General features: G+C 43.7%; 2 protein-coding genes across 5 annotated transcripts in view; one reads left to right on the plus strand and one right to left on the minus strand.

Moving 5' to 3' along the window:
* On the plus strand, positions 1–5,284 carry yars1 (tyrosyl-tRNA synthetase 1). Its single transcript, XM_058046296.2, has 14 exons — positions 1–77; positions 548–616; positions 696–842; positions 915–1,090; positions 1,156–1,285; positions 1,359–1,439; positions 1,936–2,028; positions 2,089–2,224; positions 2,302–2,387; positions 2,451–2,586; positions 2,679–2,788; positions 3,812–4,005; positions 4,078–4,219; positions 4,295–5,284. Exons 2-14 carry the CDS (start codon positions 560–562, stop codon positions 4,403–4,405), a joined length of 1,599 nt encoding a protein of 532 aa, XP_057902279.2. The 5' UTR covers positions 1–77; positions 548–559; the 3' UTR covers positions 4,406–5,284.
* Positions 4,844–13,833, minus strand: part of nhsl3 (NHS like 3) — a 27,518-nt gene continuing 18,528 nt past the window's right edge. For 2 of the 4 annotated variants that reach the window (XM_058046285.2, XM_058046288.2), the window contains exons 2-9: positions 11,538–11,696; positions 10,283–10,326; positions 10,047–10,185; positions 9,872–9,979; positions 9,626–9,768; positions 9,362–9,559; positions 5,528–8,240; positions 4,844–5,416 (exon numbers count right to left, since the gene is read on the minus strand). In XM_058046285.2, the coding sequence (XP_057902268.2) occupies positions 5,376–5,416; positions 5,528–8,240; positions 9,362–9,559; positions 9,626–9,768; positions 9,872–9,979; positions 10,047–10,185; positions 10,283–10,326; positions 11,538–11,696 (3,545 nt within the window). In that variant the 3' untranslated portion in view covers positions 4,844–5,375. Of the gene's footprint in view, positions 5,417–5,527; positions 8,241–9,361; positions 9,560–9,625; positions 9,769–9,871; positions 9,980–10,046; positions 10,186–10,282; positions 10,327–11,537; positions 11,697–12,534; positions 12,692–13,833 lie in introns of those variants that run through there. The other 2 variants (XM_078792051.1, XM_058046286.2) reach the window with 2 other exon arrangements.

Below are 13,833 nucleotides of genomic sequence, written 5' to 3' on the forward strand. Positions count from 1 at the left end.
GAATCTATCGCTGATGCAACACACTGACAGACGCCACCGGTCGGTTTTATTCTCTATTCATTGCACTTAGCTCTGAGGTAAGATTGTCGTATTTCTGATTTATTTATTATTTAATTGATATCGCTTTTAGGTGGACTGAAAGAATCACAAGTGTTGTTTTATACGGAAACAATAATACTGTAACCCACTGCAACCCACTGCACATGGCTATGTTGCTAGCTAGCCAGCTAGCCGACCATCGCTATTGCTAGGCACACGTAATCACGTTTTTGTCAAGATTGTTGTCAATTTGTCAAACTGAACTTCATAACGCTGTAAGATAGTGTGTGTTGTGCCAACGTTATTTTGTCGAGTGTGTAAAGTATCGTTACATTGTAACAACCACAGTAATTCATTCAAACGCATGTGTCACTACAGTACTGACGCTATTTGAATATTTCAAGTGACATATTGGTAATTATAGTCAATGTTGGTATTTTTACTGCAGCAGCAAGACAATGAAGATTAATACATATTATGCATTCTTAATGTCTTAATGTGCCTGTAGTCGTTTGACACCATGGCAGATCAGCTAAGCCCTGATGAGAAGCTGCACCTCATCACCAGGAACCTGCAGGTGGGTTTCACATTCGCACAGCGACAATTAAAGCATGCATTGGAAGCTAAGATGCGTCCTCCTCCTTTGTTTGACACAGGAGGTCCTCGGAGAAGAGAAGCTGAAGCAGATCCTTCAGGAGAGGGAGCTGAATATATATTGGGGAACGGCCACCACCGGCAAGCCGCACGTGGCTTACTTTGTTCCCATGTCCAAAATAGCGGACTTCCTCAAAGCTGGGTGTGAGGTATGTGCCGAACATCTCGTCAATGCTCCTCTTAAGTGCTTAAAATGTGTGTGTTTTGCTTTGTTTCTTCAGGTCACAATTCTGTTTGCAGACTTGCACGCCTTCCTGGACAACATGAAGGCACCCTGGGACCTGCTGGAGCTTCGTGTGAAGTACTACGAAGAGGTTATTAAGGCCATGTTGGAGAGCATTGGCGTACCGTTGGAGAAACTCAAGTTTGTTAAAGGAACCGACTACCAACTCAGCAGGTAGGTAGGACATCTGTACTTCAAATGTACTGTAATACTCAAGGGTTTGATTTGATGCTTGTCAGAGAATACACTCTGGATGTGTACCGCCTGTCCTCCATGGTGACAGAGCATGATGCCAAGAAGGCAGGAGCCGAGGTGGTCAAACAGGTGGAGCATCCTCTGCTGAGTGGTCTGCTGTATCCAGGACTACAGGTAATAAAACACAATATTCATCAATGGTAAATATACTAGTATATTTGAGTACTGAGATGTTGCTCCACCACAGGCTCTGGATGAAGAGTACCTTAAGGTGGATGCTCAGTTTGGAGGAGTGGACCAGAGGAAGATCTTCACGCTTGCGGAAAAGGTATACTTCATCAACATCATTTTGTGTTTGGGGTCAGTAAAAATTGGATGTAGATTTTAATCGCTGTTCCTCCTACCAGTGCTTTTTGGCCATTATCTAGTTGGGTCTGAAGTAACTGCGCCCTCTGCTGGTTGCTAAACAGAAGTGTAGGGATTATGCAGCAACCACATTGCTGTCTGTAGCCTGGGGGCCCCCTGGGTAGGCGCTTTGGTCACGTACAGTGAGAAACATGTCTGAATGGATTATAATAATAATACATTTTTATTTGTATAGCGCTTTTCAAAATACTAAAAGACACTTTACAGAAGAATGGAGTTGAATAAAAGCAAGTAAACCGAGTAGAAGACACACCAAAATACAACATTCATTCGTTAATACACAGTTAAAACATGAGAAAAAGCGAGGCGGGGCACATGGGGCGGGGATGTTACATCAAAAACCTTTGCTGTTTATATGTGGAATCTTTACAGTTTTTGTTCTTTTTCTTGTCTTACAGTACCTTCCCTCTCTGGGTTATGCCAAGCGCTCCCATCTGATGAACCCCATGGTTCCAGGACTGACGGGTACCAAGATGAGCTCATCAGAAGAAGTAAGTTTTTATTTGATTTGTTGTCTCTTTTTTGTAACTTTCTAATTTGTAATTTCTAAGGAGTCAAAGATCGACTTACTGGACTCCAAGGAAGACTTGAAGAAGAAGCTGAAAAAGGCTTTCTGTGAGCCGGGAAACATCCAAAACAACGGAGTTCTTTCCTTTGTTAAATTTGTACTCTTCCCTCTTCGTGGAGGTACAAAACTTATTTTTCTATTTATTATATTTATTTATTATGTGTGAACAGAACATAACACAAGCGAGTGTGTTTAGAGTTTTCCATCAAAAGAGACGGCAAGTGGGGTGGAGACAAAGTCTACACCGCCTTTGAAGAGGTGGAGAAGGACTTTGCGGAGGAGGTACGTTCTTGACGTGCTCACGTCATTCAGGATCCCAAGTGTCGATTCTGGATCTCTCATTAGCGGATTCACCCTGGAGACCTGAAGGCCTCTGTGGAGACAGCCCTCAACGGGCTGCTGGAGCCAATCAGGAAGAAATTTGAGTCTGCCGAACTCCGCAAACTTACCAACGCCGCCTACCCCGGCACTTCAAAGATGAGTCAGTATTTTGACACATACGGCGTATGAATGAATGAATGAATGACTGAAGAAGATGTTGATGAGCTTTACGTTGGCCTTTTGTGTATGTAGAAGGAGCAGGCAAGGGGGCCAAGGCAGGAGCAGGTGGAGCAGGAGATGAAGAGGAGCTGGTGCCATCCAAACTGGATATCCGGGTAGGGAAGATCATCAGTGTGGAGAAGGTAAGGCGCCTGATGCTTTTTAACTTTTTAGTGCTTAACGAGGAGAAGACCTGAAGCTATCCTCCTCAACTATAAAGGCCCCCCTATAGACTTCGGCCCCCTCCAAAACAACATTTGTCCCTCAGCCACCAGCCTTGGCGTCATAATAGACAGTGATTTTAAACTCAACAAACAAATTAATGCAGTTATAAAATCTTGTTTTTATCATCGGCTTTTTTCTAAAATTAAATCTTTTTTTTATCTTTGCAACACTTTGAGTAAGTCATGCACGCTTTTATTTCATCACGTCTGGACTAAAAGTCAAAGCCAAAAGTCTCTATACAGTTTACAGTTAGTCCAGAACTCTCAGAACCAAAAAGGGGGAGCACATCACCTCAATTCTGGCCTCCCTACATTGGTTGCCTGTTCGCTTTAGCATTGATTTTAAGATTTTATTGTTTTTAAGGCGTTTGAATGCTCTGGCCCCCAAATACATCTCGGACCTCATCCAGGTTTACTCTCCAGCGCGGTCACTAAGGTCTGAGGGCCAGCTCCAACTTGTGGTGCCTAAGACGAGACTTAAGACCAGGGGGGACCGAGCCTTTTCTGTGGTTGGCCCCAAACTATGGAACTCTCTCCCCTCCCAAGTAAAAAAAAGGCCCCCAACAGCGAAAGCTTTAAGTCTGGTCTTAAAACCCACTTTTATTCTTTGGCTTTTAACTCGGAGTGAGTCGTATGGTCCTGTGTCTTTTAGTTCTTCGTTTTTATTGTAATTGGTTTTATTTTTTATACTTTTATCGCTTTGTTTCTTGTTTTTAATATTTTAATATCTATTTTACTATTTTATTTCTTAAATGATCTTTTAGTTTTGGATTATTACTTTTTATTTTTACTAGTCTGTGCAGCACTTTGTAAACTCTGTTTATAAAATGTGCTATATAAATAAAGTGGATTGGATTGATGCTATTCATTGCATGCAAGTATGCATTGAAATACTCTTTGTGTGTATCTGCCGTGTTAAACCGACTATGACATTTAACAAAGCATCCAGACGCCGACTCGCTTTTCCTGGAGAAGATCGACGTCGGAGAGGCAGAGCCCAGGACGGTCGTCAGCGGGCTGGTTGCCTACGTCTCCCAGGAGGACCTGCAGGACAGATCGGTGCTGGTGCTGTGTAACCTCAAACCCCAGAAAATGCGCGGGATCGAGTCTCAAGCCATGCTGCTCTGCGCCTCCATGTGTGTGATGCTTCTTTCTGCTTGTCGCCTTCTTGCGTCATTGTCCCATTCACCTTTTGCTGTCGTTTGTAGCGAAGGAGAGCCCAGGAGAGTGGAGCCACTAGACCCTCCTGAGGGTTCATCACCGGGGGATCGGGTCTTTGTGGAAGGATACGAGGCAGGCAAACCGGAGGACAGACTCAACCCAAAGAAGAAAGTGTGGGAGAAACTACAAGTATGGCTTTTGTGCTCCTGTTTGTATGGCATCTGGAAAATCCGCTTTTAATTATGTTACTATATTCTTTCCTAGGTGGACCTGAAGGTCTCAGACGAGCGTGCAGCTCAGTGGAAAGACAAACCACTGATGACCAAACTGGGACAGATCACGTGTAAGACTCTGAAAGGAGGCAACATCAGTTAGGTACTCACCTTCACCTGTCAGCCACATTACAAGAATACACTGATCAACAAGTTGCCATGGGAACAACAGTCATCCGGGATGGTTACTTGGAGCACGATGGGACACGGATGCCGAAAGCCTTTTAATGATGCAAGCTTCAAAAGGGGGAAAAAAAGCATGGACTCGTTGAATAATTGTGGGAACGTACATGTACTCATTAACACACTATACACCTCACGTCGTTTGCCAGTAGATGACGGTTACTAGGCAGGTCTATATTTAAAATAATCTATATACTATTCAGTTGCATTACACATCAATCTAAGGGGATTTATTATCATGATCACACAAAAAAAAAAACATACATGTGACCAAGTCAAGTCTGTCTTGTGACTGTGGTCCAGTTCTATCTAGAACTCATCGTCATACATAAATAAATAGGATTGCTTTGCAGAAATGTATCTCAAATTGTGTCTTTTTATTACACCCAGAAGACATATGATGGTGATATGATAAAAGCATCTTCATAGTTGATCATCTGTACCTTTACAAAAGTGCTTCTCTTCTAAATAACACAACTTCTTCTTTCCCTTTGTCTTCGATGAAAACCCAAACACACAAGGACCTCCACGCAGTGACATTTGTTAGTGTTAGCAGATCCTTTGCGTCTAAATCTCTGTACAGGAGCACTGACGTGACTGCTACCTACCTCTAGGGGGCACCCTTAAACAATATTTACAGCCCATATGTACACCAGTTCATCCTGAGGGGCGTATAGTCGGATAGATGCTTAGAAAAATACTCCAGAATAAAGCTTATCATAAGAAAGTGTGAGCTACTGATTTGCATAAATACATTTGGAAGGCCATTACAGGCTAAGGCTTTTGAATTCTTGAGTGTCATTAAACGGCGGCCATTGATTGCAGTCTTGCTTGTAGGCTCTTGTTTGTTCCTGCGGCTCATCTTTTGGCGACTTTACCACAAAGTGCTTTCAAAACAGTGTTTCAATCGTGTCTGCAGTGACTCTTGTTGCTAGAGAGGGAGAAACAAGAAGAGTTTAGATGCTATGACATCACTGTAATGCGGTTAGAAGAGCCCTAATGAGTATGGGGCTAATCTAATTCAGATATTTCGGCTCCTTACTCGTCTCTGGTAGTGCAATTCCCTTGGAATGTTGTTGTGCATCACTAGTGGCAACGTTGGGCTCCGGTGAAAAACGGACGCTGCCGTGAGGCGGTTTCCTGGCGACTGGCGGAGGAACCCTGTCAGACCTCACCCAGTTTGTTTGGTCAGAAAACGGTGACTGGTCTTCCGGAGCCCTTTTGGTACTCCTGGAGAAGATGAAGCTAGCAGTAGAAGGGTGGAACCTCTGCATGTCGTGTGTTTTACAGGATGGAAGGGACAAAATCCCTGGTTCGTTGGCACAGTGATACGAAGATCTCATCCCGAGCCGGCATGGAAGACCCTCTCTTGATGACAGGGCTGCGGTTTTTATACGAATGGCTTCTTGTAATCGCATGGAAGGAGTGCTAGGTGTCGCAGACGTTTTCACCGCTTGAGGGGGCGATTTTATTGACTTACGGATGGGCTTTTGTGGCGTACTTTGCAGTCTGCAAACGTCTTCAGCTCCATCGTTTGTTGACTTGTCCTGCGTGAGCGCTGCCTCGCTGTCCTCGGTCGTGCTGACTGATCTGAGCCGCACCATCTGAAGTAAAGAGGGTGTGACAAGTGGTATGTTTGCATCCTCTTTGGGAATGGGTGCACTTTTGTGGCGAGCGAGAAGCTCCTTGCTCCTGTTGTCTCTGTGTGCAGTACTGGGTGGTCTTCGGAAAGCAACCCCAGCTGTAAAGTTCTCCATTGGTGAAGGGGATGGAACCGGAGAAGGCAGTCGGGTAGTAACGGAAGGTTCAGTAGTTGAGTGAATTTCAAAATCAAGAGAGTGACGCTTGAGGAAACTGCTGGAAGAAGCTAATGAAGCTGACGGAGTAATGGATGAAGATGGTAGGCAAGATGATCTAGTGTCTGCATCTTTCTTGTCACAAACAACAACCGGGTGCAGGACTAGATTTGGTGGTTCAGACGTTGCTCCTTCACTTGGGTCCTGAATCAATTCCTCAGATTCCTCCACAGCCGGAATTGGTGCGTCCATTGGAGCAACCATCTCTGATGGAGGCCTCTCCATCACTGCTGAAACATTGTCCACCACATCAGGCGGAGGCGGAAGAGGGAAGTCCAGCTCATCCCCCCCATCGAAGATGGCATCTCCCTCTAAAGGAGGCGGAGGAGGTGGCCAAGAAGATTCCATGGTGTGGGCTCTGTCTAAATCAACTGAGATGGGAGGTGACTTCCTCAAAAGAGGAGGTGTGGGCTGATGATCAGGTGGAGGAGAAGGTGGTGGTGATATCTCATGAGTCCCTTGAGAATCTATAGAAGTCACTGCGAATTCACTTGAGCCCACCTCAGTCTCATCAACTGAGGTATCTGGTGTAGACTCTGTCGACACCACATCATCTGTCTGTGGTGTCTTCATCGCAGGTGGTGGTTCCATCTCTGTGGAACTGCCAGAGTCCTTCACTGTGGGACTCCAACTCTCTTGACTTGGTACTTCTGCTATTGTTTCATCTCGTTCCTTGGCTACATTTGTCTCTTCTTCTGTAACTCGACAGTTTTGATCCTCAAGGGCATGCCCAGGAAGGATCTTCTCAAGTTCTCTATTTCCTTCTGATGATTCCAAGGACCGTAGATCTTCACTTTTTGTTTGACTGTCTTCATGTTTTACTGTGCTTTCCTGCATCGTTGTTGATTCCTTCAATACTCTGCTAACTTTGGGACTGGGACCACACAGGAGCTCAACGGTTTGACTGTTCTGAGCCCACGTCTCAGGGGGAGGAGGACACGGTGCTTTGACTTTTGGAGGTGGTGGGACATTTAACAGCTCTCTGACATCGGTTCTCAAATTCGGACTGGGTTCTTTGGCAGAAACATCCGAGTTGATGTGTTCTGATGTACCAGACGATAAAGAGGTAAGCGACGAGGAAGGAGAAGCTGAGGATGAAGCTCGAGACGTGGCTCTCTCGGGCTTAACTGGTTTCTTCTTGAGTGTGTCTGGAGAGTTTGGGGTGATCTCCTTGGGGGACAGCGTGGGGGTGCCGCTCTGACTGGAGTATCCACTGGAAGGTGACATGGTACGTTCAAATTTCTCACTTTCTGATGGAGTCTTCTGTGGGGAGGATGGGTTGATTTCTGACAAAGTATCTGGGGGGGTTGAAGGACTATTTGATACAAGGTTTTGGATTTTGTTGGTTTCTGATTTGATTTGATCTTTTGAAGCAGTGGCGTCTTTGTTATCCGTCTGAGTCTTTGTATCGGTTCTGATCTTATTGGAATGAAGGGAGTTGGATCTTTGTGGAGGTGCTGGAGGTTGCTTCGTCTTGATGATGGAAAGACTTCGAGTGGAACTGCGTTTTATCTTTGTATCATTCTTGGTCTGTGTGTCATTGTTTGTTTCCCTGTTTCTGCTAATGACATCGACTGAGCGGTGAACGCTAGTAAGTTCTTGGTCCCCTTTCGAATCCATTGGACTCTCCTGCCCTTTGACATCCACTTCCTGTGAATTACATACCGCCGTTGTAGAGTTGCAAGAATTGTTTTTGGGAGAACCATCTGATCTTCTAGAAAGCAAAGGGCTGACCGATGAGTCTAAGGATGCTAGGCTACATTTGCTGTTGTTGACACCACCGCCTCTTGTTTGGCTGCTGCGGTCTATCTCGATCACTTCAATCGAGGCAGGCAACACCGCATTTGGGATGATTGTAGATAGATAGGTAGCCTGGGGAGATATGGACATCACTGGACCCTGTGGAAAGAAATGAGTTGAGGAAGGGCACCTTGGACCAGTGTTTTTCAACCTTTTTTTGAGCCACGGCACGTTTTTTTACATTGGAAAACATCACTAAGTCTATAGGAGGAACGAGCTAGGTGTTGCCACACGGACCAATATTACATTGCTCTGCCAGTCTTTACACCACGGACACTCCACAGTAGCCATGTTTACATGAGGAGTTTTTCTCTTTCCGAATGACTTTTCTGGAAACAATGGTATCCATGGAAAGGAATATTCCAACCTCTTGTCTACATGCGTCGCTATAATCAACCAGAATAGGCATGCTGGGCATGCTGGGCATACTGGGCATGCCCAGTAAAACATAAACACCAACATCACGTGATACCGACTTCCCCGAGTTGTTCTTTCACTTGTTGGAATAATTCCGTATTGGCAGTTTTTTGTTTGTCCAGTCTTGAAATTTAGTTTGGATCAAAAACAAACTTTCCGTATCAGTCCAGTGCCGATTGCTGGCCTCCATTTTTAAAACTGTAGAACGTCTGGAGCTGCGTGTTACGTCATATCTGAGCATGCGATATGATAAATTTAACCAGGAAAAGATCAAATTCAATCTTGCTAATATTTTATAATTCAACTCGGTACATGTTTTATATAGATATATATTTTCTTTTGACTTATGGACTTATGAATGGCGTATAGAAGGGTTTAGATTCTGTTCCACAGATGGCGCTAATGCACATGAAAGCTGCTTGCCAACCGCCAATAAAGTACAGAAGAAGAAAAACGCACCCTGACAACTTTCCGTTTGAGCAGCTACAAGATACCTTAGTCGGATTGGGGAAAGGAATATTCCACCCCTGTTAATCCGATTATATATTCATTCGGATTGGCACTATTCTTTCGGAATGAGGCGTATACAAAGGTTAAATTCTTTCCGTTTGAGCAAATAAACCAAATGCAATTGGAATATTTGGATCCACGTATACGTGGACATTGACATAATATTTGCAAATGATGATTAATAAATGTTAATTATAAAAAGTGATATTGGATAATTTCTCAAGGCACACTAGTGTGCCGCGGCACAGTGGTTGAAAATCACTGCCTTGGACTACATCTTATTGTTCTCTTACCTGGGACTCCAAGAGGAAGCTACTCATTGATGGATTAAAGGAAGTGAAAGTGGTCATGCCAGGAACCGCAACAGACATGGGTCTGAGGACAGACGAGCGGTAGCATTGGGATTCAAATACTCGACGGTGTGAGGGATCCTCATCCTTGTACACTTCCTGGAGATGCTTCCTCATTTGCTGCTTATCACGGGTGACCTGCTTTTGGGGTTGAGTCTCATCCATAAGAGGAGCAAACTAAAATGGCTGTACATGTTAATCATATACCTCCAGCTCTGAAAGGTGCACCCTCGCTCCCTCATTGGTCACTTTTGGAGTCCCTCCTTCAGCAGTTGGAATGATAAAAACACCTGATTGGTGGTTGTTATTGGTAGCAACAATCTGCTGGAAGGCGGAACCTCTGTGCAATGCTGGGGAAATGGTAGATTTTTAATAGTATTATTATTATTATTATTATTATTATTATTATTATTATTATGCATGCTGTTGGATTCTGGATGATTGTTGACTTACCAAGTTCTTTCTGAACCTGGTTGGGAATACCCATGATGGTTGTCCTTCTGTTCCTCTTCTTGCTCTTATCTAACCTTTTCACTGGATACAAAGGCTTGAATGTCGAACCTTGAGAACGCAACAATTAAGTAAAGAACTTAACGATATCATTTCCCCTTGAACATCGATACCATACCTTGGCGAGTAAGCCCGGGTCTAGTCGGCACAGCACATGTTCTTGAGGTATCTGTAATCCCTGAGTTGGATTTCCACTCCGGTGAGCCCCCCACATTCTTAGAGTTAAGATCCTGTTCTGGTTGTGCAGTGTCTGACGACTGTGGGGGGGACAGAGGAGGGGGTATGCACACACTCAATACACGGAACAGTCGAAAAGAAGGAAGACGTACAACATTTCTCCATTGACAAACTTACAGCACTGCTTTCATCTTCAGCAAAGTTCCCTCCGATCTCGTGTTCTGTGGTAAGCAAATCATCATTAATTATCACATACTACAGTATTAATTGGCTCTATAACGGTTGTTATCACATACTACAGTATTAATTGGCCCTATAACAGTTGTTATCACATACTACAGTATTCATTGTCCCTGTACCCTAGAAACTGCCCATGAATGATACGGGAAAAGGCCGAAATGATACTGTGTCAAAGCCCAGGGCAGTGATACTGATAAAATATAGAGTTTAACCATGTCCAGTATCAGCCCCCGTAGCTGTCCACTGAAACAACCAATCAGAGAACAGCGCACAAGCGTGAACACTCCTAGTGTTCGAGGAGTGTTCCTCCTAGAACACTAGGAATGTTCTAGAATATTCCTAGTGCTTCTCCAGTCACCAAAAAACCCAAACTTGATGAATGGAACTTTAATTGTCAGACATTGATAAGGTAAGACTGTTGATATATTTTTGCAATTATTGTGTTTACACTGTTTAGATATAATACATGTAATAAACTGAACATTTTCTGGAAACAAAATGGTCTTTTTGATTAAATAGTGCCTTCGGTCTCGGGCTGATACTGACACTTGGGGGCATGATACCTGGCCTGATACCAGACAAACCATGTGATGATCTTATTATCACATACTATTTAATCATGAGCTTATTATCACGTACTATTTAATCAAAAGACCATTTTGTTTCCAGAAAATGTTCAGTTTATTACATGTATTATATCTAAACAGTGTAAACACAATAATTGCAAAAATATTTCAACAATAATATTTTATCAACCGTCTTATCTTATCAATGTCTGACAATTAAAGTTCCATTAATCAAGTTTGGGTTTTTTGGTGACTGGAGAAGCACTAGGCACTAAGCACTTGTGAGCTGTTCTCTGATTGGTTGTTTCACGGGCACGATGCCAGAGCAGCGCGCTCTGAGTGGACAGCTACGGGGGCTGATACTGGACATGGTTAAACTCTATATTTTATCAGTATCACTGCCCTGGGCTTTGACACAGTATCATTTCGGCCTTTTCCCGTATCATTCATGGGCGCTTTCTAGAGTACAGGGACAATTAATACTGTAGTATGTGATAATAAGATCATCACATGGTTTGTCTGGTATCAGGCCCAGTATCATGCCCCCGCGTGCTAGTATCAGACACCATGTGATAACCCATAAATATCAACAACAAACTGTACAAATGCAAACTAATTCAACGTACCTTCCTTCTGTTGTATCTTCAAGCCCTCCTGAGCCTCCGAGTGGAGGTCCTCCAAGTACTGGGGCCTGCTGCCCTCAACGAACACGTTCTCCTGGAAGTGTTGTGAAGCTGAGTAGTGGACCGACAACTTCTTCTGCTCGTCATTGGCCTTGGTGCAAGCTGTTAAGAAAGGGATATTGAGGCCCGGGTGTACTAGATGCCCGTCACGTCTTGGAGGACAGGCTTCTCTACATGTCTTAAATACAGCCTGACGCGTGTCCGTCAGCGTGCAAAACACTTCCGATAGACTTCATCAAAAATGCTTAGTAAAACATTTGATTTTCCAGAGATGCACCCTCGTCGTCTTGGAAACCAGCACCCTACCGAATGACGATCCCACCTGTTCAACAGGTGTCCATTGCCAAACGTTTGATCAGCTTTACCGCGAATCCCGCACACCTCCACCTGTTACAAGTTCCTCAAACTGGCTTAGTGCTCCACATCCTCAATCGTATGTGTCATTTTTTTTATATAGTCTCAGTGGGATTAGATGATTAAAGGGGTTGATTCCCACCCCCTGCGGAAAGTCGCAGCCACTTCAACTGAACTGCGAGGCTCCGGTGGATCTCTGTCCATTCATCTAATCACCTTGCATGACTGGAGAGAATTCACATGGGAAAATGTCTGCACGTTCGCTATCGCATTTCTGTCCTTTTGTTGTGTTCAACACTGCGGCTCTCAGTGTGCGCCAGGTTATGTTCCACACTACACACTAGCCGTGAGATTACTCAGGGGAGACCCACCCCACCCCTCAGCTCTTAAGAGTTGCCTGACTTAAGGGCTTTTGGTTGATTAAGACGATCGCCGGTAAAGCTGGTTATCTCATTAGAGGACCCCCCCTCCAAAAAAAAAAAAAAAAAAATTCCAGTTTTTCTGGGACATAGCGTTTGTAAATATCATAAAAACAACAAAACTCACTGCTTCAACAACATAATGTTTCAATCCTGGGCTCACTCACCCTTGCTTTTGAAGGCTGCCAGCAGAGAATGGATGCTCTTCCTCAAATAGACCACCATCCCTACACCGGCCCCATGCCAGATCCCAAAATTGGCAGGAAATGCAACAAATCCGCAAAAAAATCATCTATGAAAACAAAAGTTGCAAAGGCCTCTTCTTGGCGTCTATCTGTGGAAGGACTTGATGACAATAAAACCTGCTCCCGGCCCCAGCTGCCTTATCCCCTGAGTCTGATACCCCCTCCCTCCTTCACTCCTTCCCTCCTCCCTCTGTTTTTCTTCACCTCCCTCCGTCTCGCTCCCTCCATTGCAAGGCTTTATTGTCAAATAAAGGACCCCCGCTCGCCACTCAGCTGTCAAAGTTTGGCTTTCAGGCGACATCCACCCCCACGTCCACTCATGACACTCAGCCAGTGTATCCACCACACACGTGTCTCTGTGTTCAGCTCATTATGTTGACGTATTTCTCGTGTAGAATTACGACATATGTCTCATTAAATCCTAACTTTATTCTTGGAAAATTGGGACTTTATCATAAAAGTACAACTTTTTGTTGGGGAAATTTATAACTTCATTCTCATAAAAATGCAACTTTTTTCTTTTAGTCTAATGACTTTGCATCTTCAATTTATGAATGTATTCTCCTAAAACTACTAATGCTATGACATTCTATTTTTTACAGAATAGAGCAGGGGTCTCAAACTCAATTTACCTGGGGGCCACTGGAGCTAGGGTCTGGGCAAGGCTGGGCCGCATCAGGTTTTCCAAAAACAAAAACGCATTTATTAAAAACAGAAAAATATACAAACTTTTTCAGTGCTTTGGTTTCGATTAATAATAAAAGCTGATGATGAAAGATGAAAAATAAATAAACAAATCAAGAATAAAGAAAATCAATCAATCAGTAATAAATAAATATAATAATAATAAAACAGCAAATAATAAAAGCATTATTAGAGCCCTGTAGACATGACAAAACATGACTATAGTCACATTTATACTCTTTTTATTTACAACATATTGCGCAACTGCAGGGTCTTGAGACACATGCTAACTCGCAAACTAGAGAGCTAGCGACCTAAACGATAGCCTTCAAGTTATTTCCTTTAAACTTAAATAGCCAAAAACTTACCACTTCCACACGGATAGGGAGGATAACTATTAACAGTTATTTAACCTTTAACATGAACATTAATCAAACGTAATCATTTTTTCTGGGTACACGATACCGTACAGCATCCATATCAAACTTGCGCGGGCCGCACTAACATTAAACTTTCATTTCAAGGCGGGGGCCTCAA

This window comes from Doryrhamphus excisus, linkage group LG7 (genome assembly GCF_037039965.1).
Source record: "Doryrhamphus excisus strain RoL-2023G ecotype Guam linkage group LG7, RoL_Dexc_Guam_v1.1, whole genome shotgun sequence".
In the NCBI taxonomy this organism is placed as follows: Eukaryota; Metazoa; Chordata; class Actinopteri; order Syngnathiformes; family Syngnathidae; genus Doryrhamphus; species Doryrhamphus excisus.